Source organism: Rhipicephalus microplus, chromosome 7 (assembly GCF_043290135.1).
Source record: "Rhipicephalus microplus isolate Deutch F79 chromosome 7, USDA_Rmic, whole genome shotgun sequence".
Lineage (NCBI taxonomy): Eukaryota > Metazoa > Arthropoda > Arachnida > Ixodida > Ixodidae > Rhipicephalus > Rhipicephalus microplus.
The window spans coordinates 1966840-1992562 of NC_134706.1; the positions used below are offsets into that span (position 1 = coordinate 1966840).

The window sequence follows — 25723 nt, forward strand, 5'->3', positions numbered from 1 at the left end:
GCCTAAACCTTACGCTTGACTGAGCAACAATGTTGGAGTCCAAAAGGGAATTTACCAGGACATTCAAGTTTCCAACCTAAAGCCAGCAACACAAATGTGTGTCTGTAGTAGAAAGCCAACTATTTCAAACACTCGAGGAATGCTTAACACCACAAAAAAAGAGTAATTGCTATTAGAAAGAACATTCATACAATTCTGTGAGAGAAGGGACGAGGATGGCTAGGGTGGAGGTAACATTTTTCCAATGTTGTAACATAGCATATGTATCTTTCACGTCATGTATACAGCTCCGTAACGTACTCATAGTGATTTGATTGATATGTGGGGTTTAACGTACTAAAACCACCATATGATTATGAAAGACACCGTAGTGGAAGACTAAAAAATTTCGACCACCTAGGTTCTTTAACGTGCACTCAAATCTGAGCACATAGGCCTAAAGCATTTTTGCATTAATCGAAAATGCAGCTGCCGCAGCCGGGATTTGAGCCCACGACCTGTGGTTCAGCAGCCGAGTATCTTAGCCACTAGACAACCACGGCGGGGCAATGTACTTGCACTCCTGCAAGGCAAAATTGATGGCAAAAGGATAACCACAATATGGTTAATGCGCTTGATTGCAAAAGCGATGTGGCAGAAACACCAATGGCCTCCTGTGCGCGAATAAGAAGCGGCGTGCAATATACTCGTAACATTAACATGACTTCTCAAACTTCATGCCCCACCATACGGCACACCAACACTGCAGTTTCAATGACGTCGGTGCATGCTATCTATAAGAAGAACCAACTCCCCAGCGAGGACGATGAAGCGAGCAATGAAAAGTAAAATTTGAGGTGCAACCTTATGGTAAAAAGAGAGATTGATGATAAGTGGGATTTAACATCCCAAAACCACCATATGAATATGAGAGACGCCATAGGGGAGGGCTCTAGAAATTTTGACTGCCTGGCGTTCTTTAACGTGACCCAAATTTGAGCACACAAGCCTACAGCACCTTCGCGTCTATCGAAAATGCAGCCGCTGCAGCCTAGATTGGATCTTGCAACCTGTGGATCAGCAGCCGAATACCTTAGCCACTAACTAGACCACCGCGGCAGGGCAAGGTACAAAAAGAGGGCAGAGTGGGTGAGAAAACAAATGGGCAAAGGAACCCATAGTCGAAATGAAAAATGGAGATGGGCAGGGCACTATCGTCGGCAGGATAACCACTGGTCATTAAGAGAACACGACTGGATTACAAAAGAAGGCAAACATGCAAGGGGGAGAATGAAAGTTAGATGGGAAGATGAAATTAGGAAGTTTGCAGGGTAACCTGACCGCAACAAGCATAGGACTGGTTTGATTCGCAGAACGGGAGAGGCCTTTGCATGGTAGTAGACGCAGTCACGCTGATGATTATGAACTCACCAGCGACGCGTTCCACGTGAACAGCGTCACAGTGTGCTCGACGCCGATCTCTGCCGCGGCACGGCGGTCCACAGCCACGGCGAAGGCAACGTCCCGCCAGGGGTCGCGCGTGAGGGCCTGCAGCGCAAACCCGTAGAAGCTCTCGTATGCGCGACCCCTGGGGTCGCCCACGATTCCCAGGACGACGGCCGTGTGACGTCGCAGCAGGGCGGCGAGGTCTACGGCTCCCGTGACACGCACCAGCGGCGTAGAGACATGCATCAGGAAGCCCTCTAGGGTCCGCGCAGTGGGCGTCACATTCATAGGAAAGACGACGTCGCCCACTTCCCTGACGTGAGCCACGACGACCGGGTAGAGCGACGGTGAGTGGCGCTTTCGGCAGCGCCCGTTGGGCCACCAGCAGTTTACGGCGCCGAAGGCGAACTGATTCCCGTACCGGTACGCCAGGTACTCGAAGGCGTCTCGGGCACGCATGCTGGCAGCGTCCCAGGGAGCGTAGTAGAGAACCAGTGAGACGTCGTACTTGTGCACCCACTCGGAGTCCAGATGACCCCTGCGGAAATAAAGCAAGGGGGCGACACGTCTACTCGGCTAGGTTCTTTTGAGCATTTTTTAAATGCAGGCCTTGGTTTCTAAAAGGTGGGCGTATACTTATGCAATGGGACTTGTTTACGTAAGCATAAGTACCGTTGCAGGTTCTTGATTCCTCGGGTTATTTTTTAATCTTCAGCTTCCCCAAAAGTTTCCCCCAAGGATTGACAGATACCTTCACACCTTGAGAAACTGCGCCTCTTATATATCAATGCACACAGCATTGTGAACAAAAGTGATCACCTTGAAGCCGTAATCTTGGGATACAGTCCTCAGGTAGTTGTCATTACAGAAACTTGGCTTCGAAGTGAACTTCACGACAACAGTATTTTTCCGCTTTCGTACCAAGTATTTCGTCAGGACAAAAATTCAAAAGGAGGTGGCGTTGCCGTTCTGGTTAAAATAAACATTTTGCCTACACTCACAAAACAAATCGATCACCATGAAAGTATTACCTTGAAATTGTCATGCTGGGGTTTTTCGTTATAACTTGTAGCCGTGTATCGCCGTCCCGATGCTCCACCAGAGTTTTTGCAGGATTTATGTGATCACGTCTCAGGTTTTAGACAACAAAAAATAATTGTTGCTGGTGACTTCAACCTTCCTAGTGTCAATTGGGAGAACCCGTTTAGTTCTAATGAATCTAGTGCCCTTGTTTACAGTGTGCTGGACTTATTGATGAACAGTAATTTAGAACAGGTGGTTAGACAGCTTACTCGTGTTCAGGGTAGTTCTTCCTCTATATTAGATGTTATTTTTCTGAGCCAATGCATGACTGACTTTTCTGTGACAATTGAACCTGTTCTTTCGGACCACTATATAGTGAAATGCGTATGCCACTTCTTGACAACGAAAAGTGCTTCTTCGAAAACTGTCACAGTTAAAGATTACCTTCATGCAGCGGATGAAAGCGTCTTAGACTTTCTCGACATAAACTTAAGCGATTTCGATGGGTCTGATGTTAATAAGCTATGGGAGACATTTAAAAGGTTATGTCTATACTGTATAGACCACTTTGTGCCAAATAAAAAGAAAATGATTGCGAAAAAAAAAATACGTGGATCACCCATGACATTTCGCATGAAAACAGAAAACTACAACGATTACGCTGTCTACGTGCATCTCAGAAAACTATTCAAACAAACCAGACACTCTTAAAACAGACTGTCCGATATGCTAAGCAATCTTATTTTCAACATACTCTAGCATACTTCTTACGGATGGCTCCTGATAAATTCTGGTTGCAATTATCTCGCAAGAAAGACGGTACTCTTCAAATAATTCACCATGATACAACTGTTACAGATACAATAGGCATATCGACACATTACAATGAGTACTTTCAAAGCGTTTTCCAAAAAATTGCGACATCGCACAGGCTTATGCTATCACTCCTTATCTTGACTCAGACATCGTGTCCCTATCTGGCATTGTACCTATGCTTCTGAATTTAAAGACTAAAGCTTTGCCTGGTCCCGATAACACTCACAATGCATTTCTGTGTTGACATGCTGAGATGGTTCCTAAATTTCTTGTGATCATTTTTCGTGCCTCTCTGTCTTCTTCTTCTGTTCCGATAGATTGGAAAACAGCGTGAATTGTCCCAATATTGAAATCTGCAGATAAATTATTGGTTACAAATTATCGTCCCATATCTATTACTTGTTCTTCTTGTAAGCTTCTCAAGCACATTATAGCTAACTACATCACTAATTTTCTTAATGACAACAATATATTAACCCCCTTTCAACATGAGTTCAGAAAGGGTTTGTCCACTGTCACTCAACTGATCACAGTCATACATACTTTCGCATCTATTCTTGATAAAGCCGGGCATATCCATGTTATTTTTTTGGACTTTAGGAAGGTATTTGATTTAGTTTCCCACAATAAATTGATTTTAAAACTTAAAAATATTGGCCTTCCTGAGCTCATTGTAAATTGAGTCTCCACGTACTTGTCGAATTGTACACAATTTGTTGATATAAATGGTCACTGTTCATCCAAACTTCAGGGTAGATCAGGTGTTCCCAGGGAAGTGTTTTGGGACCACTACTTATTTAATATATATAAATGATATTGTTGAAGTTGTCCCAGAACATGTCGGGATAAGGCTATTCGCCGATGATTGTGTACTGTATAAGGAAATAGTTACCATGAATGATCACAGCTTTTAAATTCCTCCCTTGATAACGTTTTCCAGCGGTGTAAGCAGTGGGATATTAAACTTAACTCGGACAAAACAGTGCACATGAACATCATGAGAAAGAAAAACTTTTCTTCTTTTCCATATGCGCTACAAACTCACATACTCAAAGAGGTCAGTGAATATAAGTACCTTGGCGTAACAATAACCAAAAATCTAAGTTGGAATATGCATGTATCGAACATTTGCGCATCCGCCTTCCGTAAGCTATTCTTTCTTAAGTACAAACTTCATCTTGCCCCGCCATCTGTGAAGCTGTTAGCCTATAATACTATCATTAGACCTGCTCTCGAATATGCGTGCGTCATTTGGGACCCATAAACTAGAAAAAAACATTCTTGCCATTGAAATTATTCAACATAAATGCATTAGGTTTATATTTTCTAAATACCGTATGACAGACCCTCCCACAGCCATCATGAAAGAAAATAATATACAAGAACTCCAGCTTCGTTACAAAATTCTGAGATTAAAATTTTTTTTCATTTAAAAAACAAACATTCCGCACTGGATGCCTGTAGGTTTATACAGCCCCTGACATCACGAGAAACTAGAAATCGTCATGCTGCCTCGATTACACTATTCCAGACACGTACCAACGCATTTAAGTTCTTTTTTTTCCTCGTACCACTGCAGACTGGAACGCCCTGCCATTTGAATCGCTACAACACATTGACTACTTCGACTTTATGACATCATAACCCTAAGCACTATGCCCCCCCTTTTTTTTTTGTTCGTATGTACAGGTAGTATGCGCACTAGTAATCCTAGCTGTTTACTTAATGTGTTAACGTAATAATACTCCTATTGCTGTGCCTGTGTTATATTGCGAGTATGTATTTGTGTAGTTTTTGTGTATATATTCCTCTTCTGGTCATGAATTGTTACTGATTTATGTGGCGAAAATGCTGTTGAATATAAATTGCTATGTGTACTTGTTTGTATGAGAATATTTATTTTGTGTTTACATTGCGCGCGTTGACAACTGATTGATTGTGATTTTTTTTTTCTACAAGTGCTTGTTCCCACTCCTGCATGGGCTCCGATTTGAGCCTGCAGTATTCTGTGAATAAAATAGATAAAGCGTGCGTTGCTGCACTTACAGTAGTAATCGAATCGAGCTCCAAGTAAGCAAATGTGTAAAATGTCTGGCTAATTCGTTCTTCAGTACCGATCACCTGATTTCACAAAACGAAGCTTGTTTACACAAATACATGCGATACTGTTTATAGAAGTCCGGCAGTGCGCTGATCCCCACGTCTATCCCGCCTTGCAAACAAGGAAGACGTTGACAACAAATCCGCAGGATAGTGCAAGCCTTATGTGTGCGGTGTTGCCGGATGTCGTCAAGGCTCTCATAAGAATGTTTCATTTTCACTACGTGTAATCGGTGTATGTGTGCACCAAGCCGAACGTGTACTCACGTACCTGTAGGAGTCATTGACAGGCGAGTGCTTCGCGAAGAAACGTCGAGGAGGCGACGCCGCACGCGTCTTCTTGGCCGTCTCGTGCAACGCCGCCCAGCTCGCAAGGAGCAGCAGCGTGAGAAAGAATAGTTCTCTCGCGTAAGACGTCATATTCCTCCTTCGTTGTGCGTCCCCATCGACAACGACGACCGCTTCGGGGCTTTCGGAATCGGAGTGTTGCTCGCGCGAAGCGACACGTGGATTAGCGTCGTCGGTCGTCGGCTCATCGCTGTCACTGCCGCCGTTCGTGTTTTCGTCGAGCTCTTCCATCGTGACGTCATTGCCTCCACCTTTCACCGAATGAGCCTAGCGTTCAACGGACGGTGCGTCGAGCTTCAGACACCACGCGATTCCCGCCTTGGGCAACTACGCGGCGATTTCGGTGCACTGACGGCGGCATGAATGTCGCGTGCAGAACGCGTTACATCGCGATCAGTTTCGATATATGCCGATTAGGCAGCGCCATGTTGGCTCGTTAGCGGTGCGGCTCGACTTGACACCTATACCACAGAACACCTATACACACTACCAGTTAGAGAAGAGAAACTGTACCTTTGACGTTGCAATAAAAATAAGGGTAGCGGTAGCGTTGCAAACTAACTTATCCGACCTACAGACGGCACTGGTAGGCCTATCATTGTGGTAATAAGAGGGTTGGTAATAGAATGGGTCGTCAAGCCACAGCTTTTTTAGGGGGGCCCAAAGCTCTGAGGCCAACAGTGTTGCCGAAGACGGTTCTAAAGGGGCACAAATATTCGAGCCACACGGAGTCCGTGGGAGAAGAAATCGACGTAAGCACAAGAGCCGAGCTAAGTCAGACATAGGCTATATTAACATGCAGGGTGGCTGGAATAGGTTAAAGTGGGAAGAGATAGAAGAGCAGTTGAGGCAGGAGGAACTGATGGTATATGGGGTTGTGGAGACACATCTTCGGGACAAGGAGCAACCACCTTGTAATCCGGACTACGTATGGGAATATTGTAATAGAACAGAAGGCAGCAGAAATGGGGGTGGTATTGGAGCATTCATTCGTAAAAGTACAGACTGGCAAAGAGTCAAGCAGGAGTGCAAAGAATATTTATGGCTAAAAGGGAAAGTGGCAGGGCAAATGACACTCCTTGGTTTGGTGTACTTGTGGACAGGAGCAATGGCCAAAGAGGAAAAGCAGGCAATGCTCGAGTGTATATAAAAGGACGTTGAGGAATTAGGAGGAGAGTGTGAGATAAATATACTGTAGGAGATATGAATGCGCACATAGAAGATACAGATGGGTATACTGACTCAACAGGCAAAATGATCATAGATATGTGCGAAAGGCATGATTTGATCATTTGCAACAGCACTGAGAAGTGTGAAGGGCAAACACCACGAGAGGTAGGAAGGTTGCAGTCGACGATAGATTACGCACTGATGTCACATAGGATGTACGATAAGCTCAGGGAAACGCACATAGATGAAGGTGGCTCCATAAGTTTGGGTAGTGGTCACAAACGTATCAAGCTAAGTTTTGGAAGAGCAGTGAAAGTGGGAAGGAGACAAGATGAGCAACTACAGGAAAATTTTCATTCAGAAAGGCAAACAGCAATTGCTAATAAACAAATTGAGAAAGTAATCACTGAGGATAATAAAACAATGTAGACATACACCAATCTAATTAGGGTGTTTGAGCTAGAGGTTGCGTAGCTAGGCACGTGACAAGTCACCCCGGAAAAGAAGACACAAGCCCAAGAGTTGGTGGAATGAGGAAGTTAAGAGAGCCGTAGCGAAACGTCAGGAAGCCTCTAGGGAACACAGACATGCTAAGCAGCGGAGTGAACCGACAGATGATGTTGAAAGAAAATGAGACATCTTTCTAAGCTCTAGAAGGGAAGCATTTCTACTAATCAATGAAAATATTAGAAGAAAGGGTGCTCAGTGGCTGGCAGAAGTACATAAAAAGGACAGAAAGGCAGCTGCGAAATTTTGGAACCATCTAAACTTTCTAAAAAATGAAACAAGCCTAGAGCAGAGGTTTATAACTACAGCTCAAGGTGCTGGGCTAGAAGGGGGCGAAGCTACTGAATATATAAGAACAAGGGTGACAGAAAAATTTCAACAAAGAAGTGCCTTATGCACCACAATAGACAAGGATGGATCAAGTGTAGCAATGGCTCCATTTTCACAACGAAAGTGGAAAAGGGCTGAGAACAGGGTTCCAAGTAGTACATCGACAGGCCCAGATGGCATTCCAATTATGCTGATAAAGACATTGGTTCCGAAGTCTAAACAGACTTTGAGAGAGGCAGTGAGCAGAACAATAATTGATGGTAAAGTCCCCGATGGATGGAAACTTAGCAGGATGAGCATGATCTATAAAGGAACCCAGACAACACTCGATGTCCTTAGGTCGTCCTCATATGGTACAATCGTCCTTGCACAGTTCTCATTGACCTTAGTACTTACTGAGGACGACACAAGCTGGTTTGCCACGGAAACATCTTTTCGAGTGCTTTCTGAGGACAACAATTGGTCCGGAAAAGGTCGTGTTAAGGATTTTTTGGGGATGACAAAAGCATTGCACTGAGCACTTGGATATAATCCCTGAAGACCTTTGCGCACCAAGTAGATGCATTTCATACGTGAAAAGTTTCTCCACAAGCTTGTTTTTTACAGCCATGAAGTTATTGTATATTTTCGCCTCGTTTTTTTTTTTTTTTGCAGAAAGTTTTCAAGTTATGCGTTGCGCTTAATGAAACACACATAATCAATTGGCTTAGGTATTGAACACGGTATTGTGAAATGTCCAATTGAAACAGTGTGCTCTTAAATGTCACAGCCTTAAATTAGTCATTATACGCCGCTGTATCGCGTAATAACAAACTAGCAGCTGGCAACCATTGACCATGCGGCACATGGTGTCATGGTGTTCTGTGGTCAAGTTGCCAAGCACGGAGGAAGTGTTGCCAAGCCATTCCGAGCCAACTGACTGTCAAAATGGCAGCGACGGCCCTGTCAGAGAAAGTGCAGTGAACTAGTGAAGGTTCGTGTCCTTTGTTGTTTGTGTGCATGGTTAAAAGTAAGATATGTGTGAGAGTGTAAGTCGTAGGTGATGACGGTAGGTAAATTGCCGTGTTGATGGGTGCACTGGGCTGCTCAACGTTCAGACTGATCATTGATGCATTGTCACCAGCCGACCGCGGCGAGGTGTGGTTCGAAGCAGCCTGGAACAACAGACAATCGCGATCAATTGGGCTTCGAAGCAGCCTGGTCCTAATGTGAAAGGATCGACTTCTGCATCTGACACATGGCCCGATTTCGGGCAAGTCAAGTCAACGCCCATGTCGAGTGCACTGATAGGCTGTCAGAGCGGAGCCTCTAATACTAGTGAGTGCATTGGGCGCGATACACGTGGTGATAAGCACACTGTGTTGACTGCCTTTATACTGCTTTTTTTTTCAGACTACAATGCCTGACAAAGCTGTCAATTGTGATTAATTACTGTTAAATAAATAAATTTCATTCAACAAGCTTTGTTTGTTTTACTCTAATAGTCCAGCACTGTCACCTCTCTGTTGATTGATACAGTATATATACTCGAGACCTCGCAGGTGTTTTTCTTTTGATGTATGAAAATATCATGAAAAGAAGTAAATCATAAGTAGTATCACTGTCCACAGTACCGAACCGGCCACGCTATCGTTCTGAAAAGATACTGAAGAAGTCCTGAATTGTTGTTTTGAGGGTGTGCTGAGGTTGTTATGTGTATGGAAAAGGGGACGGGATTAGCGCCTTTCTAGTACCATAAGAGGACATTCTGAGGGCGTCATATTGTCCTTACGGAGGCATACTGAGGACGTCCTGAGGTTGTGTTTGTGTTGTCTGGGAAAGGTAGACAAAGCTGACATAAACAACTACCGTCCTATAAGAGCGACATCAGTGGTCTACAGGCTGGCGCTGCACATTATAGAGGAAAGACTGCAGGCATGGATAGAGCATGAGGGGGTGCTGAGGGAACTGTAGAATGGGTTTCGGAAACACAGGAGGTTGGAAGACAATCTGTTCTCACTGACGCAGTGCATCGAAATAGCAGAAAAAAAACAACAAAAAAACTCGGGCCCCTGTGGCTAGCATTTTTGGATATCAATTAAGGGAGCGTACGATAGTTTAGTTCAAGAGGACTTGTGAGGAATAATGGACACACTAGGTGTAGAAGATGTAGTCACTAATCTTCTAAAGGATCTCTATAAAAGTAACAAGGTAGTTATAAAGTGGGAAAAACAAGTGTTCAAGCCTGCAGAGGTAAAACGGAGGCTTACGCAGGGGTGTCCTCTGTCACCCTTGTTATTCATGATGTACCTACAAGGATTAGAGGCCAAATTAGAGGGAAGTGGACTGGGCTTCAACCTCTCTTTTGTCAAACAAGGAAAACTCATTGAACAGGTACTATTAGCATTGATGTATGCAGATGATATAGTGCTAATGACCGACAACAAGGAAGACTTGCAGAGATTGGTGGACATCTGCGGTAATGATAGAGATAGGTTAGATTTCAGATTCAGTAAGGAAAAACCAGCAGTCATAACTTTTAATGATAATGAAGGTAGTGAGCTTAGAATATAAGAGGCCACGCTAGAGATAACAGATAAATACAAATATCTGGGCGTATGGATAAGCAATGGGACCGAGTATCTGAGGGAACACGAAATATACGTGACGACTAAAGGTAACAGGAATGCAGCAGTCATGAAAAATAGGGCACTGTGGAATTACAATAGGTATGATGTTGTGAGAGGAATATGGAAAGGGGTCATGGTTCCTGGGCTGACGTTCGGCAATGCGGTCTTGTGCATGAGATCAGAAGTTCAAGCAAGATTAGAAATTAAGCAACGTGGAATAGGTAGGCTTGCTTTAGGAGCTCACGGGAATACACCAAATCAGGGAGTACAAAGTGATATGGGATGGACATCATTTGAGGGCAGGGAAGCTAGCAGCAAGATAAAATTTGAGAAGCGATTGAGAGAAATGGGGGAAGAGCGTTGGGCTAGGAAGGTTTTCAGCTACTTGTACATGAAGAATGTCGATACAAAATTGAGGAAGCGAACCAAGAAATTGACTGGTAAATACTTAGAAAACAGCAGGTGGCCAAACCAAAAAGAACTATCGGTTCAGAAGAAAGTGAAGGAAATAGAGACTGACATGTGGAGAATCGGCATGATTAACAAGTCCGCACTAGAGATCTATCAAACTTTTAAGCAGGAAATTGTCAAGAAAAGGATCTATGATCATACCCGGGGTAGTTCTCTATTGTTTGACACCAGGACGGGAGTATTGCGAACCAAGACATATCGGGCCAAATACGAAGGGGTAGACACGGTATGCAGTGCATGTGGAGAGGAAGAGGAAACTGCCGAACACTTGATAATGTTCTGTAAAGTGCTTCACCCTATAGTTCAGGTTGATGGCACAGAATTTTTCAAAGCACTGGGGTTTAGGGACAGGGAGGGCAAAATAGACATTAAGAGGGTAGAATTAACTAGAAGAAGGTTGTCTGAATGGTGGCTAAAGTCAAGGCACGAGTGAAAATTAAACCTTTCACTGCAAAGTACGAGTCCTCAACCTGACTATTTAAAGAAAAAAAAAAGATAAATCTAGTGGTTAATTCACTAAGTATTACGGCTAGATGGCGTTAACCGTCACCCGATCTAAAGGGTACAGCCAACACCACCTAGATAAGTTTAGGTGGTGGTGGTACAGCCAAAACTGGTAGATGTTCTGTGGTACAGCCACATACATCCATCCATTTATCCATCTAAATGTGCGGAAACGGAAACACTTTCCGTGCGTACGTCTACGTCGTACGAAAAGCTGGGAGGACTTCCTGTCGCCGGTGACCGGTCCTTTTCGCTCAGCAACCGTCGCGTGTGCCGGCAGCCTCCGTCCCACTCCTCCCGTGCGAAGCAACAGAACTCGTCAAAGATGGCCCACCGTGAGCGTACCTTCATTATGGTCAAGCCTGATGGCGTCCAGCGTGGTTTGGTCGGCGAAATCATCCAGCGTTTCGAAAGGCGCGGCTACAAGCTTGTCGCCATGAAGTTCATGCAGGCCGACGAGAAGCTGCTCCAGCAGCACTACTCGGACCTGGCGGGCCGCCCCTTCTTCAATGGCCTCGTCAAGTTCATGCAGAGTGGTCCCGTGGTCCCTATGGTCTGGGAAGGCACCAACGTCGTCCTCACCGGTCGTGACATGATCGGTGCCACCAACCCGCTGGAGTCCAAGCCCGGCACCATTCGCGGCGACCTCTGCGTTCAGGTGGGCCGTAACATCGTACACGGCAGCGACTCCGTCGCCAGCGCCGAAAAGGAAATCGCGCTGTGGTTCAAGGAGAGCGAACTCGTCTGTTGGAAGCCCCAGATTGAGCCATGCGTGTACGAATGAAGTTCGAACTGCGAAGGACTGTACAACACCACCTAGATCGCACTGTTGTTTGACGTAATATTTTTCTACACGCACCTCCTTCACATTGACGTGAAAATAAACCGACCGCCTCTGCCTGGGGTCGGGACGGGAACGACTGGAGTCTGTGTCACTTCATTTTGCTCCGCCTCGCGCCTTTCTTTGTTTACTGTTTATTCTGCCGTACGTACCTGAAGTAGTGACCACTACCAAACGGTTGTGCAGGGCGTACTTCACTTATTTGCAGTAGGTGTTCTCTGGTAGTTGCATTAGAAAACCGTTGACGAGGAATGAGTGGCTACAACGTGCTCGACACGCTTGCGAGTCGCACCGGCCACATGTCACGTTTTTACTCTTGTAAGCCGCGTGCGTAACTCGACGAAAGTTGGCCGGTGTATTAATAGTGCTGCGGCATACGGATTGACTAAATCATCAAGTAGCCTCGTTTCGGAAAAAGAAGCTCGCGTGACGAGATGGGAGTGGCTTAACTGAGACACGGCACGCAGGGTGTCAATTTTGGCGGCTTCGCGCTGCGTGGCGAAGCCTCTCCTTGCCACGCGTCACTTTGTTAGTAGCCCCCAAGCGATGAGCGCTATTTGCAGCGCCCTTGAGCCTAAAACACAAAAGCAGGCTAGTTGCATTCCATTCGCTGTAATTTAGCCAAAGTTGACATGACCTTGGCACCGATCGTGAACGGGATCAAGCACTATTCCCAATTTAATCTACGCGGCTTCCTCAATTTGACCCGTACTCTTGATCATTTGTGTCCACATGTAGATGTATAAATTAGGCATCGTTTACACCTATTTTCATAAATTTATTCTTAGTCGTCGTACGTTGACCTACAAGGAGCAAATGGAACAAGAATACTACTTTATACATTATTATGCTAAATTTACAACAGCCCATTTTTCAATGATTGGTGTCTATATTCATGGAATGGAAATATTCTGGTTCGGCAACGGCAGCACGTTCATTTATAAATTTTTTTTGAACACTTGTCACTGAGCGAACTGAAATGTCAGACGCCAAACATCTTTTAGACAGTGCATCTGTAAGAGGGTGGCATCATACTGTCCTTCAATTTATTCCTTCTTTCGCGCCAAAGATGATGCTGTGCAATCTTTGCATAAAAAAAAAGCACCCGTTTTCACACGGGGCAGTCACAATAACAAGTTTGCCAAAAAAAATAAAGAAAAGTCGAGCAGTAAGCTGGGTCCTAAACTGCTTCTGAAGATGGCCACAAAAGCTTGAGATTTAGTTGCCTTTGTGACCAAGAGCACCATGCTTAGGTAAGCAACTGCTGCATGTTGAAATAGTTGCAGTGCTGACTAACAACTCAAATTTATTGAAGGGATACAACGCACCATGAAAGATACATAACAATGAAGAGGCAATAAAACCACAAAAATAATTGCCAGATTTGGTCCACAATCTACGAGTGTGACATCTGCTGCTCTCACCAAAAAAAGAACTCTTGTCTTATACTGAATAGTCATAGATGATGAAGGCAATTGTTTTGTTTTTATTGTTGTTTCTTTGTCATGCCTCCATTTAATCTGTTGTATCTTGTAAATAAATTTCTCTTAGCACTTTGTCTCTTCTGCCTGCCTTTTTTTTTTGCGCTGTAGCTACTTCAACAAGAACAACCAACTGCTAAGTACGGCAGATTTGTCCCGTAAACATCCGTTCACTGCAGATTTACACTGCTTATTCTCTACCTTGTGCAGCACAAAACAAGTGAGAGCTTTACATTCATGGCTGTAAAGGTCCTTGTGTTGATGTTTAGGGCTAATGCTTAAACCCAGAACAAACATTTATTCTTGAGCGGGAACATGTCAGGCAGAATTCCTGACAGGCACTTGGCTTCCAGCAAGGGCATTGGCTGCCAGCCTTTCCTGTAAAAGTTCAATGACCTCTCGGCCTTCGGGCGTGGCCACAACCGAGCCTTCGTTGATGGCTCGCTGAAGCAAGGCTTCCCAGTAGCCGCACTTCTTCAGGAACTGGTATGTGCTGCAACAGTTCAGTCATAGCATGTTCTTTGTCAAAATGTACAAAAATGATCAAGCTTTGATTCAATCGATAGGCGCATGTGCCGAGTGCAGTGCTTGCAGTGATGTAAGTGCTGCTCCAAAAGAGAATCGCTGTTCCAAACAGTAATTTTTGTTAGTAATTGCCCAGAAATAACACTGAGAGAATGAGAATGACAAACTTTTACTGTTTCACCAACTCTCAAGCCCTAAGAAACTGAAAATAATCTGTGTACTATCATCCCAGTGTGCTACTATAGTGTGCAGCATTATCGGCTCTGATCTCATTTGTGCGACAAGAAATGGCATATTAGGCATATAGCTCATTTGGCTGTTTTTTTTTTTCTCAGCTAGACATGCATGCTGATGTGTTGAAGTGTGAAAATAAGTAGGATTGCTTTTATCTCATACCGATTCTCTACTGCTTTTTTCACAACAGTTGTATGGTACTATAGTTATTTCTAAAATGTGGCACTCAGCTTTTGGGGTTTGATTCGATTTCTGCCACAAATACTAATATTTTTTTAATTGTAGCTCATTTCACAGTACATTCTGACCACCTGTCATTGTGTGCTACATGAAATTGACATTGATGGTTGTTAGTTAAAAATATTAGTTAGTGCAATGCTCTGAACTCTAAATAATGTAAGGCAAATTTCCTATCTGCTCCTAAAACTTCTATTGAATAGCTGCTCTGAACAAGCATTTTTTTTTGCTCCAAAAATAGTTATGGCTGCTCTACAGCAGTACTCTTCCTGCTTCAAAAAGCACTTCCATCACTGTGCTTGACCTGTACCGTGTAAAAACGATTTGGATGCTTCTGCAGGTGCACCTAGCCAGTGTGCATGTGACACAATTGCGAGGGCTCCTGAACCCCTTTTCAAAGTAACTATCGAGTGGATTTGGTATTGGAGTCTCAATTGTTGGAAAAATTTCTTGCATCACGCCATGACCTTGAGTGAATGTGATGAAATGTAACCTTCCTCTTGTGCACGCTAAATGTGATTTTGTAATGTTATTAGAAACTTATGGAACACCACATCGTGGCACTCTGTGACAAGAAGTTCATCTTATGGGGAAACGAGGGCCCTAAAATAGCAAGAAAGTGTAAAAAATGACCTCACCCCAAATTTTGGAAATCACAATTTCAAAGTGATTTCAATATTATGCAATGGCAACATGGCCTTCGTTGTTCTTGCAGACAGAACAGATTAAATTAAAGATGTTTTTAAATTTTCAAAGATGATTTCCTTTGTTTTGTCATATTTGTAAAGTTAACCTGCCCTATGAAACTAAGAGGTCTTTGTGAATGTATTTAAACAAACTTTTCAGCAGCACTTGAAGTACAAGCCACAGCTTTTCCTTTTTTCTGAAACTTGATACAATTGCAATTATTTCACAAGTGCCAACTAATTACAGGAAGCTAAGTTTTACCTTCCAAGATTGAAAATTAATTCTGATCAAAAAAGTCACTGTTTCGACATTTAATTTGCTTTAGCCTGTGAGGCGGCCATTTAAAAAAAAATCATGTCATGTCTAAGAGTAACTTTTAGTATTGTAAGTAGCCATAATGACCCATGAGACATTACAAAATTAAAATGTGGCAATTAGTCATTTCATCATCATCATCATCATAAGCCTGACTACGTCCACTGCAGGACAAAGGCCTCTCCCATGTTCCGCCAGTTAACCCGGTCCTGTGCTTGCTGCTTCCAATTTATACCCGCAAACTTCTTAATCTCATCTGCCCACCTAACCTTCTGTCTCCCCCTAACCCGCTTCCCTTCTCTGGGAATCCAGTCAGTTACCCTTAATGACCAGCGGTTATCCTGTCTACGCGCTACATGCCCTGCCCATGTCCATTTCTTCTTCTTGATTTCAGCTATGATATCCTTAACCCCCGTTTGTTCCCTAATCCACTCTGCTCTCTTCTTGTCTCTTAAGGTTACACCTACCATTTTTCTTTCCATTGCTCGCTGCGTCGTCCTCAATTTAAGCTGAAACCTCTTTGTAAGTCTCCAGGTTTCTGCTCTGTAGCTAAGTACCGGCAAGATACAGCTGTTATATACCTTCCTCTTGAGGGATAGTGGCAATCTACCTGTCATAATTTGAGAGTGCTTGCCGAATGTGCTCCACCCCATTCTTATTCTTCTAGTTACTTCAATCTCGTGGTTCGGCTCTGCGGTTATTACCTGCCCTAAGTAGACATAGGGGGACACAATTTCCCCAATGCTGTTTACCGCGTGCTTACAGGAGGTTTTCAGAAGCCTAGAATGGGAACAGTTAGGGATAAGAGTCAATGGAGAATACCTTAGTAACCTGCGCTTCGCCGATGACATTGCATTGCTGAGTAACTCGGGGGACGAATTGCAACTCATGATTACGGAGTTAGACAAGGAGAGCAGAAAAGTGGGTCTTAAAATTAATCTGCAGAAAACGAAACTAATGTACAACAACCTCGGCAAAGAGCAGCGCTTCGAGATAGGCAATAGTGCACTTGAAGTTGTAAAATTAGTCATTTACAACTCTCTAAATGAGATATGCAAAATCAGTTTTTGATGATTTAAAGTCTTCATTCAATGATACACATGCATGGTAATGTGCATTAGGATAGGATAATAAATCAAAAAATTGTTTTTTTCAAGACCTCCTTATTCAAATGTTTCTGTTGGTTTGTATCACCTATTGGCCAACATCTGTTGTACGATGCAAACAGCAGGTGCCAAGAGCTCCAATGAGAGTGAGCACAGGCCTCTGTATGGAAGGAGGGAGAAAAGGGGCATCCTTGCGCTCTGCTTCTAAACACTCCTTTCTGTGCACAATTGCAAGACTTGGCTGAGCTGCCCATAGCAATGCCTGCTTTCTGCAGGATGAGTTTTTGCACCGAGCAGGCATTCATGTGAAGGCAGGAGGGGCCCCGTCCTCATCAGTGGGTGGCCTCTGCTACCAAACAAAATAGTTCTTCTCATGTACACGGCGATGTTCTTTAAGCTAAGGGCCACCAACCGTGTGCCATATGTAATCAGTCGAAAGCACACATTCATTGGTGCAGACTTCTGTGCTACATTCCAAAGCAGTACTCAACTATAAATATGAAGCAAGCACAAGTCGCTTTGTGAGTACCGATACACCAACAAAATGTGTACAGACTTCGATATGGAAGTGGAACAACATACTATGGCATACAAGCACAGCAACACTTCAGTGCCGCTCTGAAGCAAGCGGAATATAGCGGCTTACTTGAACAGGGCATAGTGGTCGTTTTCTGCCTCTTTTACAAGTCGCTTCACAAGGTTCAGGTTCTGGATGGTCTGCAGCAACAAAGCAAAACACACAGTGGCAGTGAAAACACGTTTCTTACCTTTCATTTTCGATAATTATGGGAAAGCCTTAATTGCGGTACTGATATTACTCATCCCTTGGGGCATTCCAACTATGCTAACAGGTACTGTTAAAGTTTATGGGAGTGGCGGCCGCGAGCGTGCTAACATCAGAAAGATGAGGACAATGAAGGTTGCAGGTGGACTCGTAGCATGCGGCAGCCGCTGGTAGCAGGCAGTCGCAACTCGGGTGTCGATCAGTAAACATAGTTTCTGTCGGTTTCCGTCTCTCTCCTGAGGGGTTCTCAGGCTAGCTTCAGCCTCAAACCCCTACATTTGGCGCCCAATGGGAAGAACCTCAGCCCTGGACTACGGACATTGAGGCAGTCTGCAACAATGGATCTGACGCCTTTGACTGTGCCCACCTTTTCCGGCAAAGATGTGAGGGAATCGGCCATCGATTTCATTGACGACCTTTTCGTATACTCGAGTGTTAGCGCGTTCTTGGAGTCCGACGTGCTCTAGCGGTTTTGACCAGTTGCCCTGCGCAGTGCTGCAGAACGATGGCGGCATCTTGAACCTTCCTTTCAGTCCTGGAACCAGTTCATCGTGGCATTCCAGAAAGACTTCCTACCGGTCGCCTAGGACTACCGTATTCGGCGTGAGCTTGACGCCCGAACACAACACCCAGACGAGGGTCTGGGTCACTGTGTTTGGGCTGTGCAGGAGCTCTTCCATTGGGCAAATCCCACTGCTTCTGAGATCGTGAAAGTCTCCCACATTAGTCGGCAATGCCACACCCTTTTCCAGCTTCTTCCCTTCCCTCAAGGAGCTTGCCAGCTTTGCTCGGAAAGTTGAGGAGGCAGTCTTTCGGGAGCACCACTACGAGCCACCACTTTCTGACGGTCCCCTCGGGCCCCCTTGTGCCTCACCATCTGCCTCGGCCTCACGACTACGAGCGAGCGACCCTTGCTACAAGCTGGTACGAGCATGATACGAACGAGCTCTCAGGTGCCTTAGTACAGAGCTGTCTCCTCTGGCCATGGCGATCATTTCGGAGAAGGAAGGCAAGTTCCAGGAAGGTGATAAAGAGACCGGTGAGTGTCAGACCAGTAAGCGAAACGTCGCCACTGTAGGCGTGGCAGCGGGCACCACATCAAAGGACAACGTGAGGCAAGTAAACGCTGTGGCCAGAGAAGATGCTGTCGATGGCACTAATGGTGCCTTTGAGAAAAGAAAAAAAAAGAAAAAGAAAAAAATCACCATTACGTGCAGCGCATCGATGTGGAGGTGGAAGATGACAACTGCAATAGCACTGCCGAGGAGGAGGACTTTATGCCTGCTGAGACCGAAAAACACGCTGATGGGAACCTGGACAGCGCTGCAGACACAGAGGTGGGCGATGAGGCGGCTCTGGAGGACGAAAAAAGGGGCACGGACGACGGTGCGGGGAATGTGAACGGTGAGGAGTTCATAGAGGTAGAGGAGGAGTTCGTGAAGGAAGAGTCCGAAGATTCTCAGGAAGGCAAAGGAGAGGCCGAAGGAAGTCTCAGAATTACGAAGAGTAGGTTAGGAAGCACAACGGTGAAGTTGTGGAGGAGTCGCAGGACCCAAAAGACGCTGTGGCGTTTTGGGATTGTGAGAAGAAGATTGCTGAGGAGGACGCCGCAGAAGGCGGTGCGAAGGGAGAGACCGCTGAAAACTGAGAAGCAGCTGCGGACGGTGACATCGAATATTACAAGGACGGGGACGGCATGCAGTATGGGAGCGGCGGCCGCGAGCGTGCCGACATCAGAAAGAAGAGGACAATGACGGTTGCGGGTGCGCTCGTAGCATCCATCCGAAGTGGATCCGAAGCCTGTACTTCCTATAATTCCCATGGGGGTACAAGTGCCGCTGAAGGAGCCAGTAGTTGCACGCGGCAGCCGCTGGCAGCGGATAGTTACGGCCCGGTTTCCAATCAGTAAACATGGTTTCTGCAGGTCTCCGCCTCTTCCCTGAGGGGCTCTTAGGCTAGCCTCAGCCTCACACCTCTACAAAGTTTACAGTAAGGAAAAGGTGAACAGAAAATGGTAACTTTTTGTACTAAGGATATGTTTACATGGTCTAGCTTTCACAACATGCACATTTGAACATTGTTAAATTGTTGACGCATTATTTTGGCTAACACATAAATATGTTTGTTATATATGACATGTTTACAACTGTACATACAGTGTCTGTGAGAAAAATGAAACTGATCGAGACAGCAACAAGCAGTTTGTAGCGTCCTGAAATTTTGCATTATTGCAGTCAAAATAAAATCTAGAAAATGTGGTTGCAAGTGGTAAAAGAAGGGTCAATTGGCAGATACTTTTTTGCTACTTCGTTTATGCATACTCACACGAATCTTGAATCCTTCAACGATGCGCCGAAGAATCAGTGGTCCGTCGTCTCTGGACTTGACTAGCCGAGCAGCCCAACACTGGCAGAATGGTGAGGCCTCTACAATGAGGCAACAACAAGATACAATAGTAGTTTCCACAGCTTCTGTGAAATCAAGGACCAGTTGACCGGCAATGAATTGCAATAGCTTGTTCATTTAACCTAAACGTACACTACTGGCGCAACCTTTGGCCCCATGGAGATAAAATTAATTTTAATAAAATGTTGACAAATGCTGAACATTTCACTTCCCAAGGTCAACAAGAACGCACCCATGCACAAGAAAAAACACTTTGCCAATTTTTCTTGGCGAACTTTTATCCACATGCCCAGTTCCGTTTCTTGTTGTTGGGCTAATTGTTGCATATTAGAAGAAAATTAGATGATGCAAACCACTACGGAGGAATAGGCAAAAGGGTCAACTTGCAACTAACTTTATTCTTTCAATCTTACTCTTCTCTGGTATTTTGCATCGTCTAATTTTCTTGCAACAGTTCTTTAATTCTTGAAACAGGATTTTTAGCACAGCTGATACCTATTTCACGACAAAGGATGCACAGTTATCAGTGGTACCAGTAAAAATAAATTTATCCTACACTCTCGCACATTCAATGCTAACAACTAATGGCGAATTCCACTAGGAGAGCACTCAAAAGCACGCTGAAAGTGCTCTCTTTGGAGCCGGCGTGTTTCAGTGGTCGAACAGGAGCACTGCCATCCTGTGGTAGAGTGCTTTTGCTGTGCCGAGAGGAGCCAGGAACAGATTGCAGTGCTCTCGCCTGAAAAGCGGAGTAGGCCCAGTGCGACGAGTCACGTGGCCTTTCAATGTCACAGTCTCCGAGTTTTTCTCCAGCCGGCGAGTGCGGTGGCAATGGTGACAACCATAGAGTTTCATAGAAGAATACCTAGAGGGCAATTTGGCGCTAGTGTCTACGGGCTCCTTTAGCGGCACTTGTACCACCATGGGAATTATAGGAAGTACAGGCTTAGGATCCACTTCGGATGAATTACGTTCTTGAAACTCGCGATGCTTCTAATCCGAGTGTAAAACAAAGTGATATGAGGTCATTTTTAATTGAAGCTCGCTTCATTTGTTTGTAGGCAAACTTAATTGCAAAAATTTTTTGTGACGATGCGGCAAAAATGACACCTGGGCAAATTTACCCATCAGGGTATGCACTGCTATGCCATTGTGTTCCAGATTTGGCATCAAGATTCAATTAATAAAGACAATAGTCTTTTTTGAAACCTTCAACGCAAAAATTTTGGTCTGTATGTCTGTACATCTGTCTGTTTGTCCACTCTTAACGGCACCGGGTACTTGAAACGGCCAATCCCATCTGCAGCGCCCACCAATGTTGCTCAAAATTTAGCGTTCATACTTGTGCAATGGTCAATTAAAAAGCAATTATTGCACATGTCTGGGGCACCATCACAACATGTATATATTGTGCATGTGCGTTTTTTACTAGAAAAGGCATACATAAGTAATTTTAAGAACCGTAGCACTTATCACGCTGCGCTGACCATGCAATGCCTGCACGAAAAGGCTAGTATTTCCAACGGTTTGCTAAGACGAGACGGTGGTGGCACCTACCCGTCGCCTTGCGTTCTACTGCTTATCACCTCTGAGACGGGCGTGCTCACCCGTCTCAGAGCCACGTGCTTCGTTTTTCAAAAAAAAACTGCCAGATGGCGCTCATGTCTCTAGGGTCACGTGCCTTGATGCGCTCGTTCGCCTACGATGCGCGCTCGAGGCATTGTAAAACGCAGCACCTCCAGAGCACCATTCACCGATTTTTTTGCGCAGACAATCGAATAAATGTTTTGTTCACTTTCTCCACACGCAAGACTATAGTCTTTTGACAACATTTGCAGATCAACATGTAGATACAGGGCCATTTTTTAATTTTTTGTAACACTTGAAAACAAGCATGCTTGATTTTCTCTGGAAAGTACACATTATCTATTTAATAGACATAACAGTACAGTATTAGGTAAAAAACACTTAACACTTCGTCTTCTGCAATGCTAGGTGTGTCTGTCCAAGTGATCTGCCCCAACCCACCTGTGGTATGTTGTGAAATTGAGTAAGCAGAGCGTGACAGTGCATCTACTTAGCTTCGTCATCATTTTGCAGTCCATTTAAAATGAATTTAGACAAGAAACGTTCGTGAAAAAGCATTACCTCAATGCAATTTCCTGCACTGGCATAGAACCCTACATTTAAGCGCAGCGGTGAGTGGACGACGCTCCGTTTGAATTTTCAATTATTACTCATAAAGGTTCAACGCCTCAGCGAATTACAGACCTTGCGTTCTTAAGCCTCTTTGAACAACAATGGTGCTGCTTAAGTGCTTTTCATCAAACCCCACTACTCGTGCTGCCCAAAGAACAAAACGGGAACTGTATGCGTAGACAATTCACTAGGTAACCTTATCCAAACCAAAGCCTGTACTTCCCATAATTCCCATGGAGGTTCACGATCGCAGCGCCAGATTCCTCTCTAGGTATTATTGTATGAAACTCTATGCTGGCAACCATGTGTAGCTTGAAACCACGGTTCCGCTGCTTTGTACGGTTAGCAACGATGAGAGCTGGACATCTGCCGAATGCGTCATTGCGCAAGCACACTATGTATTGGGATATTGATGAACAAGTGGCTGACCACTTGTTCATCAATCAGTATTTTGATGCTGCCCCACAGAGAATACGCTGGGGTTTGGAATGTTTGATGATTGATATGTCGGGTGTAACGTCCCAAAACCACCATATGATTATGGGAGACTCCGTAGTAGAGGGCTCCGGAAATTCCGAACACCTGGGTTTCTTTAACCTGCACCCAAATCTGAGAACATAGGGCTACAGCATTTTCGCCTCCATCGAAAATGCAGCCGCCGCAGCCGGGATTTGATCTTGTGCCCTGCGAGATAGCAGCCGAGTGCCTTAACCACTAAAGCACCAGGGCAGGGCGCTTGGAATGTTTCGACCACATGGTCTTCCCACACGTCACCCTCTCACCTGCTCTCCGGGGGCGTGCCGCATTCCAGTGGCAGATCGAGCAGCCCTGCACCGAGTGTTCTGCCTCCCACTCCTTACTGACCTGCCCCTATACTCCTGTTCTCTCGATAGAATTCGCCATAAGGCAGAAATAAAACAACATTATCTACTGCTTCAACCAATACATTTGCAGTGGTGTGATCGACTGAATGCACTCTGCCACAGCTTCTGGAGCCGCTAAAATCTGGCTTTGGAGGTGCATAACCTTTCAGAGCAATAACCAAGTAAACATTTTCTAACACAAATATTTGTCTCCAAGCTTGATCAGTTAAACATGTTTAACAAAATCATTAATGAACAAATACATGCATCTTTGTTTTGAATATCCCAGCACCAATGACAGCATCAATGACAGCACCAATTTTATTTGAAGCCATGGCATCTGTCTGGCAGAATAGTGCCAGAATCCACACCATATTTCTGAATGAATATGACTTCTCGTGATGTTTGAGGAGGTGCTAACACTCCCTGTAAAGCTGTTTGCACCTCGTGACGCACGTGTCTCGCGCACAAGCCGCATTCAGGGGTCGCAACTATCGCGTTGTAGATGGCGATGTGCTCGCGAGCATTTATAACCATCATCATCATGGTATAGCGTCTACGGTGACACCTGGGGGAAAGCCTGGGTTGCGGCACACAAGAAAGAAGCGGGTCTTTTTGACGAGTGGCGGTCGGCGCCAATGGTTGTCTTTCGCAAGGGTGTGCGGCACCGCTGGTTGCGCAACCAGGAGCTCTTGTGGCGAGTCGAGCGTTGGCGAAAGGGTGTTGCGTGCGTTCTTGTGTTTGTCATGTTGTTGAGCATTGTGTACTATTGTGTAGGGTTGTTTATTGCGTGGATCACAATTAATGTTATAATAATTCGGCTGACGATATTATCAATCAAAAGTAGTTAAATATGTGTTGTTTGGTTTGTTCCGATTGCGTCTTCTGTGTTCGTCCGTTCACTCCAAGAGCCTGTTGGCGCTCTCCGCCACCAAACCCCACATGTTGCAGTCCAGTAGTGCAAGCACAATCTGTCTTTGATTTCTATGCACTCTGTTTACTATTTGAAAAGACTATTCTGATGATGCTCGTACTTCATTAACGACCCAGGGCATTACTGCTGGTGTTTTGCTTTATGAAGGGAATCGCGAGGATCCCAGTTCTTGGACACCCTGAAATGTGATTTCTGGTCCATAAAATTTGTGGTAATGCTAGGTATCTTATTCAACTTCAGCAAGTTTACAAACATGAACTGTTTCTGCATTTGGAACTGAGGTACCGGAATGCTGAGACAGCATGTTTTCACGGCAAAATTCTACAGTTCACTGCAGCGAGTGGTATTGTTGATAAAGTTAGGCAATTCGTCAGACACAACCCATTAATTAAGCACTGATGTGAAACTCTATCAGAACAAGTGGCATGAAAAAAAAATGACTAACAAAACAGTTTATTCAAGCACATACATTTACACTCAAACCCGATAATAACAAAGTAGCATCTGCTACAAAAGTACTCCGTTATGTCAGAAAATTCGTTATAAGCATATATTCATAACACTATGACAAAACTACTCTTCATTTTGTTATAATAAATAATTCGTTATGTATATGCTTGTTATACCTAAATTTAAGTTGTGGGAGTGCTGACAGTCCCTGTAAAGTTGTTTGACCTGCGTGGCGCATGTGGCTCGCATAGAAGCCATATTTCGGTGGTGACAATCGACGGGCGATAGATGGCATTGTGTTCGCCTTTAGTACAGCTGTTGGTAGAGTGGTAGCACCGGCGGTGACCCCTGGCGGAGGGCAGGCCTCAGTGGCAGGCGAGAGTTGAGCGAGCTCTTCTGCGCGTGGCGGCTTCCGCGAACGGTTGTCTCTAGCGTGGGTCCTCGGCGCGTGGCACCACGGGCCTGTGCGCCGGGGGGGGCCCGCATGGCAAGTCAAGCGTTGGCGACGCCGCGTTTGTTATGTTTTGGAGTGTATAGTAATATTGTGTACGGATGTCGTATCCAGTTAATTACGATTGATGTATCATTCGGAGGACGATATCGTCGTTATAAATTAGTTAAATAAATGTATTGTGGGCATTTAGTATACCAATCCTCTTCATCTGTACATTATCATCATTATCATGTGTTGCTCATGCATCCTCATTGTTGTCACGTAGCATCATCATCTTGGTTCGTTCATCTCAGCTGTCGGCTGCCGGTTCCTCGGGCCTAATAAAGGACTTCCAAACCAAGACTTCATACGTGGTGGAGCGTGCTGTTAGATCCCCCATCATCCTCTCGACCACTCTACCTCCTGGAGCTACGTTCAGGTCGCCGCTTGGGCCAGGTGTCCGGAAATATGTCGCACCAAGAAGAGGTCGGTGCTGCAGCTGTTCCCACTTTGCCACCGCGTGCCGCGCCTTTTCACGTCATTAACAGCCTCCAGCGTGAGCCCCATCCCTTCGATGGTATGAGCGGGGAAGATGTGGAGGAATGGCTGGACGATTTCGAACGTGTCGGCGCTACTAACCAGTGGGATAACACCTACAAACTCGCTTACGTGTCATTCTACTTCACGGGTGTCGCGAAGACGTGGTTTCTCAACCACTTCATCGACATCCCCGACTGGTCAGCCTTCAAAGATCAGTTTCGCCATGTCTTTGGCACACCGGCTGTTCGTTCAGCTCTCGCAAAGAAAGCTCTCGCGGCTCGGAAACAGCACATCGGGGAGTCGTATACATCCTACATCGAGGATGTCCTTTCACTTTGCCGCCGGGTTGAAACCTCAATGACAGAGTCAGACAAGGTACGCCAGC

At 45.0% G+C, this 25723-nt stretch overlaps 3 protein-coding genes across 9 annotated transcripts in view; 1 reads left to right on the top strand and 2 right to left on the bottom strand.

Moving 5' to 3' along the window:
• Nucleotides 1–7669, bottom strand: part of LOC119180112 (thioredoxin domain-containing protein 11) — a 58356-nt gene extending 50687 nt beyond the window's left edge. For 2 of the 6 annotated variants that reach the window (XM_075868445.1, XM_075868444.1), the window contains exons 1-2: nucleotides 5636–7653; nucleotides 1411–1963 (exon numbers count right to left, since the gene is read on the bottom strand). In XM_075868445.1, coding sequence (XP_075724560.1) covers nucleotides 1411–1963; nucleotides 5636–5943 — 861 coding nt within the window. In that variant the 5' untranslated portion in view covers nucleotides 5944–7653. Of the gene's footprint in view, nucleotides 1–1410; nucleotides 1964–5635 lie in introns of all 6 variants that reach the window. The other 4 variants (XM_075868443.1, XM_037431251.2, XM_075868442.1 and 1 more) reach the window with 4 other exon arrangements.
• A 3776-nt stretch (nucleotides 7670–11445) lies between these two features.
• On the top strand, nucleotides 11446–12220 carry awd (nucleoside diphosphate kinase). Its single transcript, XM_037431369.2, has one exon. It carries the CDS (start codon nucleotides 11629–11631, stop codon nucleotides 12085–12087), a length of 459 nt encoding a protein of 152 aa, XP_037287266.1. The 5' UTR covers nucleotides 11446–11628; the 3' UTR covers nucleotides 12088–12220.
• A 1213-nt stretch (nucleotides 12221–13433) lies between these two features.
• LOC119180224 (protein Njmu-R1) overlaps nucleotides 13434–25723 on the bottom strand; it is a 65505-nt gene continuing 53215 nt past the window's right edge. For both annotated transcript variants that reach the window (XM_037431368.2, XM_037431366.2), the window contains 3 exons: nucleotides 19839–19939; nucleotides 17376–17446; nucleotides 13434–14118 (listed from right to left, as the gene is read on the bottom strand). In XM_037431368.2, the coding sequence (XP_037287265.2) occupies nucleotides 13944–14118; nucleotides 17376–17446; nucleotides 19839–19939 (347 nt within the window). In that variant the 3' untranslated portion in view covers nucleotides 13434–13943. The remainder of the gene's footprint in view (nucleotides 14119–17375; nucleotides 17447–19838; nucleotides 19940–25723) is intronic.